The sequence below is a fragment of the Pseudophryne corroboree genome, chromosome 11, assembly GCF_028390025.1.
Source record: "Pseudophryne corroboree isolate aPseCor3 chromosome 11, aPseCor3.hap2, whole genome shotgun sequence".
Taxonomy (NCBI): domain Eukaryota; kingdom Metazoa; phylum Chordata; class Amphibia; order Anura; family Myobatrachidae; genus Pseudophryne; species Pseudophryne corroboree.
Window position 1 is genome coordinate 319,218,460 of NC_086454.1, and position 21,743 is coordinate 319,240,202.

The 21,743-nt window shown below is 47.4% G+C and overlaps 1 protein-coding gene across 1 annotated transcript in view; it reads right to left on the minus strand.

Annotated features, from left to right (window-relative positions):
* CIBAR2 (CBY1 interacting BAR domain containing 2) overlaps positions 1-21,743 on the minus strand; it is a 41,970-nt gene that overhangs the window by 6,079 nt on the left and 14,148 nt on the right. The window contains exons 4-7 of the mRNA XM_063945683.1: positions 21,030-21,131; positions 13,021-13,026; positions 4,890-4,994; positions 48-161 (exon numbers count right to left, since the gene is read on the minus strand). Of these exons, the coding sequence (XP_063801753.1) occupies positions 48-161; positions 4,890-4,994; positions 13,021-13,026; positions 21,030-21,131 (327 nt within the window). The remainder of the gene's footprint in view (positions 1-47; positions 162-4,889; positions 4,995-13,020; positions 13,027-21,029; positions 21,132-21,743) is intronic.

Sequence of the window (21,743 nt, forward strand, 5' to 3'; positions counted from 1 at the left end):
TCATGCCACATGGATGGGCGTTAACAATAGCATACAGGACAGGATACCTCCATATCTTTCTCTAGCTCGCAGTCTTGCAGGCTGTGAAATGCGTTGGTGTAAACTTCCAGTGCCCGGGAATGGAAGACCATCTCAATCGTCAAAAAGTCAGAGAATATTTTCTGGTAATAAAAGAAAGATAGATCGCATGTGCATGGCAAAACACACAATAAAAGCTTTGCTTTTTTTTTTTTTTTTTAATAGCTGGAGACAGCTTGCGAGAGACAATAGGTGAACTCCGTAGCAGCGGCAAGAATCATTTTTCTAAAACAATCTGATGAATTTTTGGCTGGGGACATGTTATGACTTGTTTAAGATACACATCCCTTAAAAGCATGGATTAGCCCTTATAAACATGGATTATAAATGGAGATAAATTATAAATTCACGTTTAATGTAAAGAATCTGGTCAAACATTCAAACACTGGATCATTTTCTGAGCATTTTCTTATTCAGAAACCAGATGGAAGTTTGCTTGCATTACATCCATTTCCAATGTGAAACTGTCATTTGCAAGATAAAGAAGCAGATTTAACAGCCAAGAAGTGGGATGACCAAAACGCAGCAATGTATACTGTATGTGAATATTTGGGGGCCTTGTAATAGCTGCAATAGTAAGAGTGTGTGTTTTTTGGGATAACCTTCAAAAACGCACAACCGAGTACTCTTATAGGGCGGAATTTAATTGTTGCGCGTGGGCACCCGACAGAGCTCCGTTTGGGCGCAAACGGCTGCTAGCGCCAGCATTTTCGAATCAGCACTTTGGTTGGGTTTAGTCGTTTTAAACCCAGGCTGTCTGGGCACGATCAGTGCGAAACCCCCACATTTGAATAGCGCCCATCCGGTTACAGGGTCAAATGTAATAGTCTGGTTTGCGGATCTTTAAAATGTGACAGTTAGTGATACACCTGTGCACCTGTAAACCGTGTGACCTGTAAAACAGGGACTGTTTAGGGTCCTGGGGACAGACTGGGGCAGATGTATTAAAGGCCAGTCCTCACTGGCAGATGTGGGGAGAGATGTGTGCTGAGCGTGCGGGGGGAGACAGGGGGGCCGCTCATTTCACCCAGCGGGTGAAGTGAGCGACCTGCTAGATTGGCCTGCATGCAGGCCAATCTAGCACCAGTGATAGCGATGCGCATCGCTATGAGGGGTACACACGGAGTGATCGCTGCTTAAAATCTAAGCAATCTAGTCAGATTTCTTAGATTTTAAACAGCGATCGCTCCGTGAGTACCCCCCTTAAGACTGGAGAAGTGATAAAGAAGTGATAAGTGCAAGGTGATAACGCACCAGCCAGTCAGCTCCTAATTGTACATTTTCAAACCCATAATGACTGGCTGGTGCGTTATCACCGGTTTATCACTTCTTTATCCCTTCTCCAGGATAATACATCTGCCCCGTAGTTTGAGGACCACTGAGGCAGATGTAAGAACGTGCGCTATGTGCTTTTTACACAAAGCGCATGTTATATCCCGCTGTTACCGCTTCCCCTGAATGTCAGAAGCGTCTCTCAGCTGGGATTTAAAGAATGCACACAGCGCACTGTACAATAACGTATACTGCGCTGTGTGCATAGGACCGGGCAGCCTACCTAATGTATTATCCATGAGGTGGCTCTTTGCTGCGCGATCTTCGCCTCCTGTCACTTGGGCAGCTCGGTGCTGGCGCTGAAGCACTGTAGCTGCTCGTTGTGGGGTTTTTAAAAAAAAAAATTATTGACTGTCTGTGACGTCAACGGGGCTCATCTGCGCATGCGCCGGGTCATGCTGCACGGCTCACTGGGAGCTGGGGAGACAGCGCAGGCTAGCTGCCATGCTGGCCTCAGGTGCCCGGAGTTCATACACGTGAATTGCGCATGCGCCGGAGGCTGCCAGCGGCGCAAGCAGGAAGAACTGAAAAAGACCGCATGCACAGAAATCCAGCGGCAGCGATACCAGCCTAGCCGATGTGGGAGAAGGCATATCACGGGACAGGTGAGATAAGGGTGGTATTCAGTATACCTGTTGTTGGGATCCCGGCGCACAGTATACCGGCGCCGGAATCCCGACACCCGGCATACCGACACTTTTCCTCCCTCTTGGGGGTCCACGACCCCCCTGGAGAGAGAATAGATAGCGCGCCACCGTGTCTGCAGCTCATATGCGCTCGCCCCGCTGTTGGGGTCCCGGCGACGGTATGCTGGCAGCCGGGGACTCGGCCGCCAGCAACTCATACCACACCCGTGAGATAACGCCCTCCCACATTGGCAGGCACTCATAATACATTGTGGCGGCGGGGCCGGGCGTATCACCACGATAATGTGGTGATACGCCCCCAGGCACATAACGTCTATTAGGACGTTTTTCATACATCTCCGCCAATGTTCGATCCGATCTTCCTATAAGGATTTGTACGGTACTATCTGTACACTGCAATTAGGCATGGACTGTACTAATAATGTTACTTATTTCAAAACCAAATATTCAGTGCACTGAAAATGTACGGTAACCTAGAATAATAAACCAGATCCAACGTCTGTATTGTAGTTTCATATTGTATCAAAACACTGTCACCCTTTTAAATCTCCTTGTTAAATGCGTCCGATGGTTCGCCCTGTGACTAGGTCACCTGTAGTAAAATGGAGCTAAAACACTGCAGGAAAAAATACTTAAAACATAATGAAAAGGCAAGAGAGCTGTAAAAGGTATTACGAGTCCAGCTCAGACAGCAGAGGACATACTGTACATTTCAGTTTATCAGCGCCAGCTGCGCAGCAGTCTATCTGAATGATGTGAGCGGAGTGTGATCAGTGCATTGTTCATTATTGCTCTAAAAAATCTAAATCTTCTATATAACATCTGTATTATTGCGTCCTCGCTGTGCGATATACGTTTTGCTTATTGCGCTTGCTGCCCGCCTCGAGCTCTCTGCGTCCTGTTTAGCCAGCATTCCTCGTACCCCTGATGAGTGACAAGCCACCCGCAGAGTCTGATATCATGTCAGGGACGACTGTTTACTGCGAGGCGGATGTCTGCCCTGAGTTTACAGCCGGGCTCCTGAGACTTTCCGCATGGAGTGTTGTTATAGCCACATATGAATCATTACAGACAGCAGCAGATTTTGGTTTTCTCCAGTTATGGAAATGATATATGAAGGCAGATTCCTAAGACTGTTGTGATCTGCAAGTCGGACCCCCACCGACTTGTGACTGGACAGATCTTTGTGGAACAAAAAGTCTCAGGATGGCGGTCGCTTTTTATGTTTTTATTGCTCTCATCTGTGACAAACTTTTACCAACTATAAATTAAAAACTTAGGGGTATATTCAATTAGGGTCGGATCCATTCCGACATGCATTTGTCGGAATGGATCCGACAACCCCTATTCAATCTCATCTCAATTCGACTTTTAAAAAGTCGAATTGAGATGAGGAACCCAGAGGAGGAGAGGGGGGGAGAGGGGAGCCGCGGGGAGACCAGCGGGGACAGCCGGCGGGCAGACGGAGGAGAGCAGCCCTGCAGTAGCGCTGCAGAAGGATGTCTCACAGCCGCCCGACCTCATGGCAGTGTCCACCCGGCTCCAGCAAGCGTGACCTCACTTGCTGGAGCCGGGTGGACGCTGCAGTGAGCGGCGCGGCTGTGAGACATCCTGCTGTAGCGCTTCTCTCCCCTGTATGCACTGCGGCTGTCCCCCGTCTCCCCGCGGCTCCCCCCCTCCTCCTCCTCTGGGTCCCACATCTCAGTCCGACATTTTTTTTATGTCGGACTGAGATGGTTGAAAAGGGGGCCAAAACCTGTAGGTTTTGGCCCCGTTTTCGACACAAGCACGTGGATCGGCAGCTATTCCTGTGATCCACGTGCTTTTCGACAAGTCGAATTCCTCCCCTTCCGACCTAAAAAAAGTCGAAAACTGCCGTCTTTTCGACAGACGGCAGCTTTCGACGTCAATTGAATATACCCCTTAGACCTTTCAGAGGCTCCTTGTACTGTAATTAGTATGAGAGGGGATAAATTCCTTCATCTTTGTCCTGCTCATCTCCACGGTGAAATATAAACACAAATTAGGCTGTAAATATAACAGAAACTGATCTCCCCATTGTCAGAGCTTTGGATTCAAAGGGGGTAATTCAGATCTGATCGCAGCAGCAAATTTGTTAGAAGTTGGGCAAAACCATGGGCACTGCAGGTGGGGCAGATATAACATGTGCAGAGAGAGTTAGATTTGGGTGGGTTATTTTGGCCTAAAGTGCGCTACTGTCTGCAAACCTTATTTTCAGGGACTATAACATATAGTCCATTCTGATGGCTGGCATGTGAACCAGGCCCACAGTCAGGTGGCTGGCATATAGGCCATGTGCCCATTAAAGTGATTGGCATGTAAACTAGAATGGCAGTCTAGTGACTGGCATGTAAGCCAAGTACCCAGCCAGGTGGGTGGCATGCAAGCCCAGTGCCCAAGTCAGGTGGCTGGCATGCAAGCCAGAATGCAAGTCTGATGGCTGGCATGCAAGCCAAGTGCCCAGTCAGGTGTATGGCATGTAAGCCAGAACGCCAGTCTGCAGGCTGGTGTATAGCAGACATGTAATTACAGTGTCAGAGAGGCCTTCCCACCGCTGACTTCTAAGAGGTTCCCTCTTATTATGGCCGTGGGATCTGCTCTTACTCATGCTACAGAAGATAGTGAACCCACAGCAGTAGCGCAGTTTTAGAACAATATATAACCTACTAGGAGACACAGTTCTGCGACATCCTGAGACTGGGCACCCAGATGTACAGTAGAAGAGACATATACATGACCCAACTGTGCAATGCACACAAGCAGACGCAGGTAGGTAACCTTCCAGCACAAACATTTACAATTATTAGTTACCTGAATGTCTTTGACTTTCTGCTGCTGGAAGTTATCGATGACTTCCTCCAACTGCTGCGTAGTACGCGCTGCGTCTAGAGACGCTTTCTGTACGTTGGACTCTGCCTGGAAGGATGGATCACACCAAGGAGACAGGAGTCAGGCACAAGTTCCAGTGGGCAAGGGTTAGTGCCATGACTACTTGATGGCAATGCTTGTATCTAGCCCCCTGGTGTCCTATAAGAACCAAATCATCATAGAGGCAACATTCTCTATCTAGTTCGCTGCTTGGGCACAGTACACACGGGCACTCATTTACGTCGGAACTATTGCAACGCAGCAAGTGTAATGCACATTGTGAAAGACGTCCCCACTTCAGAGAGTGAATCCAGGACCTATGTTGTTAGGAGAACCTGAACCCTATTGCTACTACTTATGGATCAAGTATGTGACAAAGACTTACTGCTGCTGGGTATATGAGCTTTAGTACTGGGGCAAATCTCCATTGTGCCCATATTGTAGTATGAACCCAGGGATTACATGTGTGACGGATCAGGGAAGGACAGCACCAGACACGGCTCGGGGAAAGCCAGGGTCGGAAGAGTAATGGTAATACAGAGGAATGGAAAGATGAATCAGGAAACAGGGACAGAGTATGGGCCTGACAGACATGTAAGGAAGTGGGAGCGATTTATCGGGTCAGCATTATGGATTAGAAAAAGTGTTAAACTAAACAGGCAACAGTCTGCTAATGAAGCCTTGCACATGCGATAGGATTAAACAGAACGTGAGTGTGCTGAGGGAATCAATTTACACTTTTCTGGGGTTCAAGGCAATAACAGGAGTAAAAAAAAACATTGGACTTCACACATCAAAACATTCCTCAAGAAAAGGAAAAGCAGAATGCAAGATACTGGAGCTAACAAGCAAATATTCTCCACTTTACATGCATTGACCCCTACATTTAAATATACAGTAGGGATATACTTAGTCACCGTGGAGTTGCACGACACCTGGCACTTGGGAATTTATATGGCCATGCAACTTCCTGGTGACTAGGAATATCCGGATATTTCCCAGCAGGCAGGGTATGACACCATATAGAACTTTCACAGACTGCTCTTACGTCACTGTGTTGCGGATCAGTCTCATTCACTGTGCCAGTATTTCTCTCTGCCCGGCTTATAAAGAGCAAGTTGTGAAAATTATATATAATGAGTTAATCAGGCACAATTAGAGACATCACAAGACGGACTCGAGTGTCTGGCAACAGTCATATGTTACCGGTGCAGCAATCCATATAAAGATATTAATTCCCCATCTGGTGATTATGCACATTATTGAGGATAGATGTGATGCTGGATTTACTGCACTTGTTCCTGGCTGACCGCTCTCCGTAAGGAGAGGTATACAAATGGGAGAAGTCGTTAGACCCGATGCAGATTCATTTGCACCGTTAACGTGAGCCGACTTATACCAGACACGCTACTGACCGCGTTACCTTGTTTTGGGCGTCGCCTGCAGACTGAAACGCAACCACAGGACAATCACAAGATACGCAGAGAACTCTTTATCGTAGCTAAACATAATTTACATTACACATTTCTATGTAAGCCTCATGCTACATCTATCAGTGGAATAACAATGCAAAGAGTGTGGAAAAACAATCTACTATGTTACAGGTTCTCAACTACAACCCTCAAGTACCCCAAACAGGATTTCTGTCTGTGTAAGCAGGTGGTGAAATTACTTACTGAACAAAATAGATCAATTCAACTGAAAATTATTACAGAAATCACCTGAGAGCTGAAGTTGAGAACCCCTGGTCTAAGTAATCACTGGGCCAGTGAGAGATTCCCTGCATATACAATGGGGGCACAGGGAAATTGGTGCAAGCTTGGCATACAGTGCAGCACAAATGAACCAGGAAGAACCATGGGCAGTTTGTATCACTCATAAGTGAGCATACAAGCCAGGTTTCACGTCTTCTCATGTAGACTCACACCTTGCATTGGAAGTCAGAGTTACAGAATATTAGGAAAGGCGATCGTGATGGGGCAGCCCATGGGAATACAAGTAGGCAGTGCTTATTCACATGGCTGCACATCAGCGTCCGAATACCTTGTGCAGGGGGGACGCTAAGCACATTATATATATATATATACACACACACATATATATATATATATATATATATATATATATATATATATATATATATATATATACACACACATATACATACACACATACACACACACGTGTAAATGTATGTAATATATGTGCTGGTGTGTGTCCGGGATCGGCAGCGGTGCTGTATACCACAGCCACTGTGCAGAATCCGGGACTCTGCTTTAGGCTTCCCTCTCCTAAGCCCGCCCCCAGACTCTCATTGGCTAGTTTTACAGGAGTCTGGGGGCGGGCTTAGAAGAGGGAAGTCTAATGCCAAGTCCCGGATTGTGCGTGGCGGCTGTGGTATACAGCGCCGCTGCCGATCCAGACACACGGCAGCACATATATTACATACATCTGCGCATGTATCTTTATATGTGCTTAGCGTTCCCCCCCTGCACAAGGTAGTCGGCGCTGGAGCCACCACTGGTGTACACAGTGGGGGCACAGACCAGCCATAACATATAGGGGAATGTTTAGGTGTATATGTAAGCATTTTGTGTGTACAAAAAAATAATAATAATAATTATTATTATTATAGCACTTTTCTCCCAATAGGACTCAAAGGGCTTTACATTTTCATTTACAGTACAAAATAAGCTTAACAAAGAGAGAACTAAACATATGGGTTGTATTTTTAGTGACTAAAGGGACATTAGTGAAACGCGTGAGTAAACAGGAGAGTTTAGTCTGTTTTTGAAAGGTTCTAGATTGGGGCCTCTCGAACTGTGCGGGAAAGCGAGTTCCAAGGAGTTGGAGCCACAAAGCTTGACCCCCAGATGAAGTCAGGGAGGTTCTAGGTACTGCTAATAATCCTTCATCTACAGATCGCAGTAAGCGAGTGGGGCAGTATGGAATCAGAAGCTGTTTCAGGTACCTTGGTCCCTGGTCATGTAGGGCTTTGAAACTCAGTAAGCCAATCTTGAAATAGATTACCCATCTTACAGGCAGCCAGTGAAGAGTAAAGAATAGATACTACGTGGCTGGAACAAGGCTGGTTGGTGAATAGCCTGGCAGCTGCAATTTGTACCATCTGCAAGTGGAGTAATTAGTTTGCTGGGAGACCCAGGTAGAGGGCACTGTATGTGTGGTGATACAAATGCACGTATGACTTTAGGCAGATCTGAAGGAACCAAGTGCTTTATTCTGACTATGTTCATCAGATGAATGAGGATTTGATTGCGGCTGATACCTTATGTTTAAAGTGCCAAGTGTATGTGCCTAGAGGACAAACAGAAGTAAATGCAGAGAAAAAGAAAAAGCACTGTGCTTCTCGTGTAATGATGGTTCCCCACAATGCTTTAATATACAGAGGAAGCTTAAATATATATGAACTTTGCAATATATATAAGTTGTGCACAAATTAAAAATTATACATTAATGGTCTGTTTTGTTTGTGTTCCCTTTCTTTAGTACTATGGATAAACTGTAGGTGTCACTATTACCACAGATGCCCATGCAGAGATTTAGTGAGTGGACCCCTGTACAAAGCACACTGGAAGTTCCGTAGGTTTTCCATCAATGTTCTTAATAGTGTCCGCCTGGCACATGGTTCATCCTCAATTATGGCTTATATTAATCAGACAAGTGAGCAAACACCAGGAGTGTACTTGTTGTACGTGACACCTTCTTGTGTCTACAGCTTGTGCAACTGGAGGCCCAACATAAACCCAATTAAAAGTACAGGATGTCACATGACCTCCAGAACCGCTGTGCTTGTGCAAACATCAAAACCTTCTCCTGAGTGGAAGTAGCTGTACACCCCTCTACACAGCAAGGAACACCCCCAAAATATACACTCTCTATCCCTTTATTTATTTATTAAGTTTCTTATATAGCGCAGCATATTCCGTTGCGCTTTACAATTAGAACAGTAGTAATAGAACAAGCTGAGAAAAAACAGACAGACAGAGGTAGGAAGGCCCTGCTTGTAAGTTTACAATCTATAGGGAAATAGGCATTAATACACAAGGATAGATGCTACCTATTGCATAATGATCACCAGATTGCTAGGTTCTTAATAGGTTGTATGATATGATCACCCAGCAATGTTGGCCAAGGGTCAGGAGGGTGTGAGAGTAAAGAGAGACAAGATATGTGATGTTATGTGTAATGTACAGAGAGGATGTAATTAGATAGGGTAGTATTGAAGGTTATGTGGGTGGGTCTGGAATTTGATAGGCTTGTCTGAAGAGGTGAGTTTTCAGGGAACGTTTAAAGGTTTGGAGACTAGGGGGGAGTCTTATTGTGCGTTGGAGGGCATTCCACAGAGTGGGTGAAGCCTGGATCAAGTCCTGTAATTTTGAGTGGGAACAAGTAATCCAAGTAATCTTATCAATAGCCCCCTCTACTAGATGAAAGTCGGATTTTTGTTCTGCTATGAAAAATTGAGTGTCCTAATGAGGAGACTACTCTGTCATTTCCAATTAATATAGTATTCTGCGCAACTTCATGGACCAACCGCTGCAAAGGTCTGTCATATTGCTCCACAAACCTACGTGCTTCAGAAGAGAACCAATCTCTGTGATATCACAGATCCCTAATGAATGAATAGGTTGAATATTGGTTTAGCGGTTTAGTAGGGAACAGGTACACTTCCACTTCTATTTAATGCAGAGAGAAGTGGGGCTCAGCTGAAGTCTATGGGGGACCATTCCGAGTTGATCGCTCGCTAGCAGTTTTTAGCAGCCGTGCAAACGCATTGTCGCCGCCCACCGGGGAGTGTATTTTAGCTTTGCAGAAGTGCGAACGCTTGTGCAGCAGAGTGCCTGCAAAATCTTTTTGTGCAAAACAAGACCAGCCCTGTAGTTACTCTTCGAGTGCGCTGATTGTTACGATGGGGGGGGACGGCTGTTGACGTCACACACCCGCCCAGCGAACACCCAGCCACGCCTGCGTTTTTACTGCCACGCCTGCGTTTTTCTAAGCACTCCCAGAATACGGTCAGTTCACACCCAGAAACGCACACTTCATGTCAATCTTCCTGCGTTCGGCCGTGCGACAGGAATGTTCGTTAGACTCTGTGCAAACCCACGATGCTCATTGTACCTGTACGACATGCATGCGCAGAAATGCCGATTTTTTAGCCTGATCGCTGCGCTGCGAACAACGGCAGCTAGCGATCGACTCGGAATGACCCCCTATGATTTAAGCACATGTAGCAGGAGTTAACATATCTCAGTAAATTAAAGTGACAAATGATCTGTGGACTAAACCGTTAAAAGCATTAAATAAATATGGTGCAGTATCATAAAATGCTCCGAGATATCTCATTTATTTATGCTACATTCACTTTAACTCTGATTTAAATCACCGTAAGTGCTGTAAAGCGCTGGGGAATGGCAGGGGAATGAAATCCGACTCGTCAAGTACCGAGAGTAAAGTGTCATCATATTGGGTGATAATGAAAATCTAACAAGTTGGAGATTAGGCACATACAGCATTTATCGTTATTATCCGCTAATTCGCAGTCATTTGGCCTTGTGTCACGGGCGCAGCGAGATGACCAGCACAGATAGAAACATTATTAAAGAACGAAAATTGAATCTTTAAATAGTTTTCCTTTTTTTTTATTAAAGAAAATGTTTCAAGACAGTTAAGACACTCGCTAGTGACAAAGGCCCTCGTTCCGACCCGATCGCACGCTGCACTTCCTCGCAGCGGTGCATTCGGGTCTGGAATGCGCATTGCGTACACGCGTCGTTGCCGCTGACAGCGGAGAAAGCGCTCGCAGCGTCGACCGCAAGAAGATTGACAGCAGGAAGGCATTCCAGGGCGTCAATTGACTGTTTGAAGCCGTTTCCGGGGAGTGGTACGAAAAACACAGGCGTGTCCAGGCGAACGGAGGGCGGATGTCCGACGTCAAAGTAAAGCCCATCGTCGCTGGTTCCGTCACACAGGGTAAGTATGTCCAGGGCTGGTCTCGATTTGGTAGGAACTTTTTTAGCATAGCAGGGCTGCACAAGCGATCGCAGCCCTGCTATGCTAAAATACACTCCCCCATAGGCGGAGATTAGTTGATCGCACCAGCAGCAAAAAGTTGCTTGGTGCGATCCACTCGGAATGAGGGCCAAAATACAGTTAGGAAATAGTGCGGGGGTAAGTGTAAAGTAACATGTGTAAAGGGCACTACAGAGTATAATAGGTCAGATGTATTAAGCCTGGAGAAGGCATAAAGAAGTGATAAAACCAGTGATAAGTGGAGGGTGATAACACCAGCCAATCAGCTCCAATATGTAAATTGACAGTTAAGAGATGATTGGCTGGTGCATTATCACCTTGCACTTATCACTGGTTTATCACTTTTTTTATGCCTTCTCCAGGCTTAATACATCTGCCCCAATGAGTGGGGTCTCTGCTGGGTGTGAAGTGCGGGGTCTCCGCTGGGTGTGACATTTAAGGACATATTATTATCTCTTAATTACTGTCTGTAATTTACAGGGAAAAATAACGGTGGGATAATGATACAACACTGACAGAACTTTACAGTAACACTTAATGAAGCAATTTTCCGGGAGGCTAGACAGAAAGGAATTGGAGTTACTTACTATGAATGGGGCCTAGTGGAGACTTGAATAGTGCACGGTGAGAAAAAGAGGCCGGAGGGCCCTGCTCATGAAAATATACATGGGAGTGGTATACCATAAAAAGAGGAGTGAACTGTGGAAAAACTAAATATAAGGAGGGCTGCTGAGTACATTTCCAGGGCATGTTTGACTCCATGAAGGTCTTATAAGGGGTATAGAAGCGCAGCACAGTAATATTATTGGATGCAGGAGTGGGAAGCGTTAAATATTCTAAAGGCAAGGCAATAATCAGAGGGAGAGCTGAGAGAGCAAAGGACTGTGAGATATAGGGGGTTATTCCGAGTTGATCGTAGCTGTGCTAAATTTAGCACAGCTACGATCATTCATACTGAAATGCGGGGGGACGCCCAGCACAGGGCTAGTCCGCCCCGCATGTCAGTGCCGCCCCCCCCCCCCCCCCCACAGAAGTGCAAAGGCATCGCACAGCTGCGATACCTTTGCACTTCAAGAGTAGCTCCCCGACCAGCGCAGCTTTAGCGTGCTGGCCGGGAGCTACTCATCGCTCCCCAGCCCGCAGCGGCTGCGTGTGACGTCACGCAGCCGCCGCCGCGCCCCCCTTCCCCCCAACGGTCCTGCCATGTTTGCGTTGGCCGGACCGCGCCCCCTAAACGGCAGCTTAACGCCGCAGTCCAGCCCCCTCCCGCCCAGTGACCGCCTTTGCCTCAGAGGCGATCGCTAGGCAACGACGGCTGGCATGCGCCGGCGCACTGCGGTGCAATTCAAACCCGATCGCTGCGCTGCAAGAAACTGCAGCGAGCGATCGGGTCGGAATGACCCCCCATAGATCGGGTAAGAGCGGATTAGTGCTTTCAAAGTAAGGATGAGGAGTTTAAACTGGATTCTGTAGGGGAAGAGGAGCCAGTAAAGAAGATGAAGGAGAGGATGTAGATCAGGTGGGAGATGTCAAGGGCATGATATGGGTGAAATGCGTGGAAGCCACCGCTGTAATGAGTGGGGCACAGCTGGGTAGAATGTGTGGGGGGCACCGCTGTGTATATTTGCAGATTTTTATGAAGCGATTGTTCCATGATAACATGTTTTATCCTATTAATGCTTGTCAGCGACATGATACATATAGCCTGTAATGTACAGCAGATGCTTGTGTGAGCCTACTAATTTATTCTTTAGAAGTAAAATAAGCGATCAAAATCTAAACTCTAATTAAACTTTACTTCATTAAGTTTACATATGTGGTGTTCAATTGTAAACAGTGCTTTTATGCTATAAATCAGGGTACAAGGTGGAAGTGTATTCTAAATGAGTATACCAGTAGAAGCCAAATGCTCTATTAAATGAATATGTCCCTATGTATTGTATGCTCAGGGCACGGTGCAGAAGGGCTGTCACTTACCTGCACCTCCGCTAATACGGAATGACGTAAATAGGGCACTCACCTGAGACTGCAATAACAGGAGTCAAGGAACAGTCACAAAGTATTCTACTGATTGCACAACAATATCAGTTCCCTGGGGTAGAACAGTTTCCATATTACCAAGTCAGTGCTAAACAGAAGACACGGAACCAAACACAGCATTAAATTGTGTAAAAGCTCCCGTACAACGGACAGATTTACAGCAAAATGCACTATACTGTATAACAGGGGTGTGGATCATAGGGTCGAACACACTTAGGTCGACTACTATTGGTAGACAGTAACTAAGTCGACACCTAAAACAGGTCGACATGACAAAAGGTTGACATGAGTTGTTTTTTTTTTTTTAAACCGATGTCATTTTCTTCGTAGAGTGATGGGGAACCCCAGTTAGTGCGCCGCTGTGCTTGGCACAGGTTACCATTCCCAGTTGTAGTCCACGTGAAAAAGTTCAAATAATGGAAAAAAATTGTGAAAAACATGTCGACCTATAAACCATGTCGACCAATAGTGGTCGATCTAATGCATGTCGACTTAAGTGTGGTCGACCTAGAGACCGGATACCATATAACAGACATATATTATACTGAAAGGCCAACAAATCAGGCTGCGGAGGAGCGATCATTCAGTTTAAGGCATATCTACCTTAGGGGGGTCATTCCGAGTTGTTCGCTCGTTATTTTTTTCTCGCAACGGAGCGATTAGTCGCTAATGCGCATGCGCAATGTCCGCAGTGCGACTGCGCCAAGTAAATTTGCTATGCAGTTAGGTATTTTACTCACGGCATTACGAGGTTTTTTCTTCGTTCTGGTGATCGTAATGTGATTGACAGGAAGTGGGTGTTTCTGGGCGGAAACTGGCCGTTTTATGGGAGTGTTTGAAAAAATGCTACCGTTTCTGGGAAAAACGCGGGAGTGGCTGGAGAAACGGAGGAGTGTCTGGGCGAACGCTGGGTGTGTTTGTGACGTCAAACCAGGAACGACAAGCACTGAACTGATCGCACTGGCAGAGTAAGTCTCGAGCTACTCAGAAACTGCACAGAGAAGTCTTTTCGCAATATTGCGAATCTTTCGTTCGCAATTTTGATAAGCTAAGATTCACTCCCAGTAGGCGGTGGCTTAGCGTGTGCAAAGCTGCTAAAAGCAGCTTGCGAGCGAACAACTCGGAATGACCCCCTAAGTGTTTACCTCCGGTGACAATTGTACGGCTAATTCAGCGGAACACAGAAATAAATGCAGATCCATATGCGTGGTTACGTGCATGTATATAGCTGCACCACCCCCAGCCATGCGTTTGTTAAAGTAACCACCATCGCTGTAAGCACACACGTTTTAGCCCAAACCAGGTGCAAGAGATCCATCCAAAATCAGACGGATCTCTACGTATGCTCAACATGGCAGTTCCCAATTCCATCTCAATGATCTCAGGGCGTGTCCTGGGCATGTTCCGCCTACATGCCGACGACAAGCTCAGAGAACACTTAGCCCTCATACGGGTGTGGTATTGATGGTCAACCGCACTAAGGTTCACAGTGTCCAGGTCGACCACTATTGGTCGACAGTAACTAGGTCGACAGGATCTCTAGGTTGAAAGGTCAAAAAAAAAGGTCGACATGAGTTTTTAAATCTTTTTTGGTGTCGTATTCGCTGTACAGTGACCGGGAACCCCAATTAGTGTACTGTTTAGCTCGCCATGCTTCGGGCAAGGTGCCTTGCTGTGCTCGGCAAAGGTTACCGTTCACATACATAGTTCACGTGGATCGTAAAGCATGAAAAAGTTCAAAAAAAAGAGAAAAAATATGAAAAACTCATGTTGACCTTTTGACCTAGAGACCCTGTTGACCTAGTTACTGTCAACCAATAGTGGTCGACCTACAGACCGGATACCCCCACATACGCAAGCCCAGCTGACTCACATTCAACCGCAAGCAGAGAGGCTTATGACTCTGAATTGTCCACAGCTGCTCACAGATGTGTAATGCTTGGCCACAGAGCATGCAGTTCTAAAAATAACAATAACCATCAGCACGACAGAGATGCCCCTGTATGTAACCCGATTATCTACTTCTCTACAAACTATCGTCCTGTTTTAGGCACGTTGTGCTGTTTTCAGGTACGAAAGATTAATTATTCTGATTAGTTGCAGGCATAGGCCTGAGAAATGCATTAGTAGATGTCAGTGGTTGGCCAGCGAGTTGCATTAGCTACAAAACAACCTAAAAAAATAAGAATTTACTTACCGATAATTCTATTTCTCGGAGTCCGTAGTGGATGCTGGGGTTCCTGAAAGGACCATGGGGAATAGCGGCTCCGCAGGAGACAGGGCACAAAAAGTAAAGCTTTCCGATCAGGTGGTGTGCACTGGCTCCTCCCCCCATGACCCTCCTCCAAGCCTCAGTTAGGTACTGTGCCCGGACGAGCGTACACAATAAGGGAGGAATTTTGAATCCCGGGTAAGACTCATACCAGCCACACCAATCACACCGTACAACTTGTGATCAAACCCAGTTAACAGTATGATAACAGAGGAGCCTCTGAAAGATGGCTTCCTAAACAATAACCCGAATTAGTTAACAATAACTATGTACAATTATTGCAGATAATCCGCACTTGGGATGGGCGCCCAGCATCCACTACGGACTCCGAGAAATAGAATTATCGGTAAGTAAATTCTTATTTTCTCTATCGTCCTAGTGGATGCTGGGGTTCCTGAAAGGACCATGGGGATTATACCAAAGCTCCCAAACGGGCGGGAGAGTGCGGATGACTCTGCAGCACCGAATGAGAGAACTCCAGGTCCTCCTTAGCCAGAGTATCAAATTTGTAAAATTTTACAAACGTGTTCTCCCCTGACCACGTAGCTGCTCGGCAAAGTTGTAATGCCGAGACCCCTCGGGCAGCCGCCCAAGATGAGCCCACCTTCCTTGTGGAGTGGGCCTTTACAGATTTAGGCTGTGGCAGGCCTGCCACAGAATGTGCAAGTTGGATTGTGCTACAGATCCAACGAGCAATCGTCTGCTTAGACGCAGGAGCACCCATCTTGTTGGGTGCATACAATATAAACAACGAGTCAGATTTTCTGACTCCAGCTGTCCTTGCAATATATATTTTTAATGCTCTGACAACGTCCAGTAACTTGGAGTCCTCCAAGTCACTTGTAGCCGCAGGCACTACAATAGGCTGGTTCAGATGAAATGCTGACACCACCTTAGGGAGAAAATGCGGACGAGTCCGCAGTTCTGCCCTGTCCGAATGGAAAATCAGATATGGGCTTTTGTAAGATAAAGCTGCCAGTTCTGACACTCTCCTGGCCGAAGCCAGGGCTAGTAACATGGTCACTTTCCATGTGAGATATTTTAAATCCACCTTTTTTTAGTGGTTCAAACCAATGAGATTTTAGAAATTCCAAAACCACATTGAGATCCCACGGTGCCACTGGAGGCACCACAGGAGGCTGTATATGCAGCACTCCCTTAACAAAAGTCTGGACTTCAGGAACTGAAGCCAATTCTTTTTGAAAGAAAATCGACAGGGCCGAAATTTGAACCTTAATAGATCCCAATTTGAGACCCATAGACAATCCTGATTGCAGGAAATGTAGGAATCGACCCAGTTGAAATTCCTCCGTTGGAGCACTCCGATCCTCGCACCACGCAACATATCTTCGCCAAATGCGGTGATAGTGTTGCACGGTTACTTCCTTCCTTGCTTTAATCAAAGTAGGAATGACTTCTTCCGGCATGCCTTTTTCCTTTAGGATCCGGCGTTCAACCGCCATGCCGTCAAACGCAGCCGCGGTAAGTCTTGAAACAGACAGGGACCCTGCTGAAGCAAGTCCCTCCTTAGAGGTAGAGGCCACGGATCTTCCGTGATCATCTCTTGAAGTTCCGGGTACCAAGTCCTTCTTGGCCAATCCGGAACCACTAGTATCGTTCTTACGCCTCTTTGCCGTATAATTCTCAATACTTTTGGTATGAGAGGCAGAGGAGGAAACACATACACCGACTGGTACACCCAAGGCGTTACCAGCGCGTCCACAGCTATTGCCTGCGGATCTCTTGACCTGGCGCAATACCTGTCCAGTTTTTTGTTGAGGCGAGACGCCATCATGTCCACCATTGGTCTTTCCCAACGGGTTACCAGCATGTGGAAGACTTCCGGATGAAGTCCCCACTCTCCCGGGTGAAGGTCGTGTCTGCTGAGGAAGTCTGCTTCCCAGTTGTCCATTCCCGGGATGAACACTGCTGACAGTGCTATCACATGATTCTCTGCCCAGCGAAGAATCCTTGCAGCTTCTGCCATTGCACTCCTGCTTCTTGTGCCGCCCTGTCTGTTTACATGGGCGACTGCCGTGATGTTGTCCGACTGGATCAACACCGGTTTTCCTTGAAGCAGAGGTTCTGCCTGGCTTAGAGCATTGTAGATTGCTCTTAGTTCCAGAATGTTTATGTGAAGAGACGTTTCCAGGCTCGTCCACACTCCCTGGAAGTTTCTTCCTTGTGTGACTGCTCCCCAGCCTCTCAGGCTGGCGTCCGTGGTCACCAGGATCCAATCCTGTATGCCGAATCTGCGGCCCTCCAATAGATGAGCACTCTGCAACCACCACAGAAGAGATACCCTTGTCCTTGGAGACAGGGTTATCCGCTGGTGCATCTGAAGATGCGACCCTGACCATTTGTCCAACAGATCCCTCTGGAAAATTCGTGCATGGAATCTGCCGAATGGAATTGCTTCGTAAGAAGCCACCATTTTTCCCAGGACTCTTGTGCATTGATGTACAGACACCTTTCCTGGTTTTAGGAGGTTCCTGACAAGCTCGGATAACTCCTTGGCTTTTTCCTCCGGGAGAAAAACCTTTTTCTGAACCGTGTCCAGAATCATCTCTAGGAACAGCAGACGAGTTGTCGGCATTAACTGGGATTTTGGAATATTCAGAATCCAGCCGTGCTGTTTTAGCACTTCTTGAGACAGTGCTAATCCCCTCTCTAGCTGTTCTCTGGACCTTGCCCTTATTAGGAGATCGTCCAAGTATGGGATAATTAATACGCCTTTTCTTCGAAGAAGAATCATCATCTCGGCCATTACCTTTGTAAAGACCCGAGGTGCCGTGGACAATCCGAACGGCAGCGTCTGAAACTGATAGTGACAGTTTTGTACAACGAACCTGAGGTACCCTTGGTGTGAGGGGTAAATTGGAACGTGGAGGTACGCATCCTTGATGTCCAAGGACACCATAAAGTCCCCTTCTTCCAGGTTCGCTATCACTGCTCTGAGTGACTCCATTTTGAACTTGAACTTCTTTATGTACAGGTTCAAGGACTTCAGATTTAGAATAGGTCTTACCGAGCCGTCCGGCTTCGGTACCACAAATAGAGTGGAATAATACCCCTTTCCCTGTTGTAGAAGAGGTACCTTGACTATCACCTGCTGAGAGTACAGCTTGTGAATGGCTTCCAAAACCGTCTCCCTTTCGGAGGGGGACGTTGGTAAAGCAGACTTCAGGAAACGGCGAGGCGGATCTGTCTCTATTTCCAACCTGTACCCCTGAGATATTATCTGCAGGATCCAGGGATCTACCTGCGAGTGAGCCCACTGCGCGCTGAAATTCTTGAGACGACCGCCCACCGCCCCCGAGTCCGCTTGAGAAGCCCCAGCGTCATGCTGAGGCTTTTGTAGAAGCGGGGGAGGGCTTCTGTTCCTGGGAAGGAGCCGCCTGTTGGTGTCTCTTCCCCCTTCCTCTGCCTCTTGGCAGATATGAATATCCCTTTGCTCTCTTGTTTTTAAAGGAACGAAAGGGCTGCGGTTGAAAAGTCGGTGTCTTTTTCTGTTGGGGAGTAGCTTGAGGTAAAAAGGTGGATTTCCCGGCTGTAGCCGTGGCCACCAAATCTGATAGACCGACTCCAAATAACTCCTCCCCTTTATACGGCAAAACTTCCATATGCCGTTTTGAGTCCGCATCGCCTGACCACTGTCGCGTCCATAAACTTCTTCTGGCCGAAATGGACATAGCACTTACCCGTGATGCCAGTGTGCAGATATCCCTCTGTGCATCACGCATATAAAGAAATGCATCCTTTATTTGCTCTAAAGACAGTAAAACATTGTCCCTATCCAGGGTATCAATATTTTCAATCAGGGACTCTGACCAAGCTACTCCAGCACTGCACATCCAGGCTGTCGCTATAGCTGGTCGTAGTATAACACCTGTATGTGTGTATATACTTTTTTGGATATTTTCCATCCTCCTATCTGCTGGATCTTTAAGTGCGGCCGTCTCAGGAGAGGGTAACGCCACTTGTTTAGATAAGCGTGTGAGCGCCTTGTCCACCCTAGGAGGTGTTTCCCAGCGCGCCCTAACCTCTGACGGGAAAGGGTATAAAGCTAATAACTTCTTTGAAATTAGCATCTTTTTATCGGGGGCAACCCACGCTTCATCACATACATCATTTAATTCTTCTGATTCAGGAAAAACTATAGGTAGTTTTTTCACACCCCACATAATACCCTGTTTAGTGGTACCTGTAGTATCAGCTAAATGTAACGCCTCTTTCATTGCCAAAATCATATAACGTGTGGCCCTACTGGAAAATACGGTTGATTCGTCACCGTCGCCACTGGAATCAGTGCCTGTGTCTGGGTCTGTGTCGACCGACTGAGGCAAAGGGCGTTTTACAGCCCCTGACGGTGTTTGAGGCGCCTGGACAGGCACTAACTGATTGTCCGGCCGTCTCATGTCGTCAAACGACTGCTTTAGCGTGTTGACACTATCCCGTAATTCCATAAATAAAGGCATCCATTCTGGTGTCGACCCCCTAGGAGGTGACATCCCCATATTTGGCAATTGCTCCGCCTCCACACCAATATCGTCCTCATACATGTCGACACACACGTACCGACACACAGCAGACACACAGGGAATGCTCTTAACGAAGACAGGACCCCACTAGCCCTTTGGGGAGACAGAGGGAGAGTTTGCCAGCACACACCAAAAGCACTATATATGACAGGGATAGCCTTATAATAAGTGCTCCCTGTATAGCTGCTTTTATAATATAATTTTTGCCACTATTTTGCCCCCCCTCTCTTTTTACCCTGTTTCTGTAGTGCAGTGCAGGGGAGAGACCTGGGAGCCGTCCTGACCAGCGGAGCTGTGTAAGGAAAATGGCGCTGTGTGCTGAGGATATAGGCCCCGCCCCTTTTCCGGCGGGCTCGTCTCCCGCTCTTTAGTGTATTCTGGCAGGGGTTAAATATCTCCATATAGCCCCCGGAGGCTATATGTGAGGTATTTTTTAGCCAAATAGGTTTTCATTTGCCTCCCAGGGCGCTCCCCTCCCAGCGCCCTGCACCCTCAGTGACTGCCGTGTGAAGTGTGCTGAGAGGAAAATGGCGCACAGCTGCAGTGCTGTGCGCTACCTTTAGAAGACTGAGGAGTCTTCTGCCGCCGATTCTGGACCTCTTCATGTTTCAGCATCTGCAAGGGGGCCGGCGGCGAGGCTCCGGTGACCATCCAGGCTGTACCTGTGATCGTCCCTCTGGAGCTGATGTCCAGTAGCCAAGAAGCCAATCCATCCTGCACACAGGTGAGTTCACTTCTTCTCCCCTAAGTCCCTCGTTGCAGTGATCCTGTTGCCAGCAGGACTCACTGTAAAATAAAAAACCTAAGCTAAACTTTCTCTAAGCAGCTCTTTAGGAGAGCCACCTAGATTGCACCCTTCTCGGCCGGGCACAAAAATCTAACTGAGGCTTGGAGGAGGGTCATGGGGGGAGGAGCCAGTGCACACCACCTGATCGGAAAGCTTTACTTTTTGTGCCCTGTCTCCTGCGGAGCCGCTATTCCCCATGGTCCTTTCAGGAACCCCAGCATCCACTAGGACGATAGAGAAAACCCATTTACAACCTGCACTGACAAAGCTTCTGTCTATGCCATGTTACCCACGTGATATCCGGGGATGAGTGGTCTTCAGTTTGCCGGCTGTTGGGATCCCGGTGCACAGTATACCGGCTAATGTAACGTAACAAGCAGAAAGGATACAATCACGTGCCGGTCCGAAGGTGTTCTGTGCCGTAATTTATCCAACTTCTCCAACTCTTTTATCTCTTTGTTCCGGACCGTGTTGAACTTCTTGATTTCTGCCTGCAGTTAATGGGGAAATGTTACAGAGACACCAGACAGATGGGGTACCGACAGCACAAGGACACAGTGACGAGTGACATACAGGACACCGACGGCACAGGGAGACCGTGACGAGTGACATACAGGACACCGACGGCACAGGGAGACCGTGACGAGTGACATACAGGACACCGACGGCACAGGGAGACCGTGACGAGTGACATACAGGACACTGACGGCACAGGGAGACCGTGACGAGTGACATACAGGACACTGACGGCACAGGGAGTCCGTGACGAGTGACATACAGGACACTGACGGCACAGGGAGACAGTGACGAGTGACATACAGGACACTGACGGCACAGGGAGACCGTGACGAGTGACATACAGGACACTGACGGCACAGGGAGACCGTGACGAGTGACATACAGGACACTGACGGCACAGGGAGACCGTGACAAGTGACATACAGGACACTGACGGCACAGGGAGACCGTGACGAGTGACATACAGGACACTGACGGCACAGGGAGACCGTGACAAGTGACATACAGGACACTGACGGCACAGGGAGACCGTGACGAGTGACATACAGGACACTGACGGCACAGGGAGACCGTGACGAGTGACA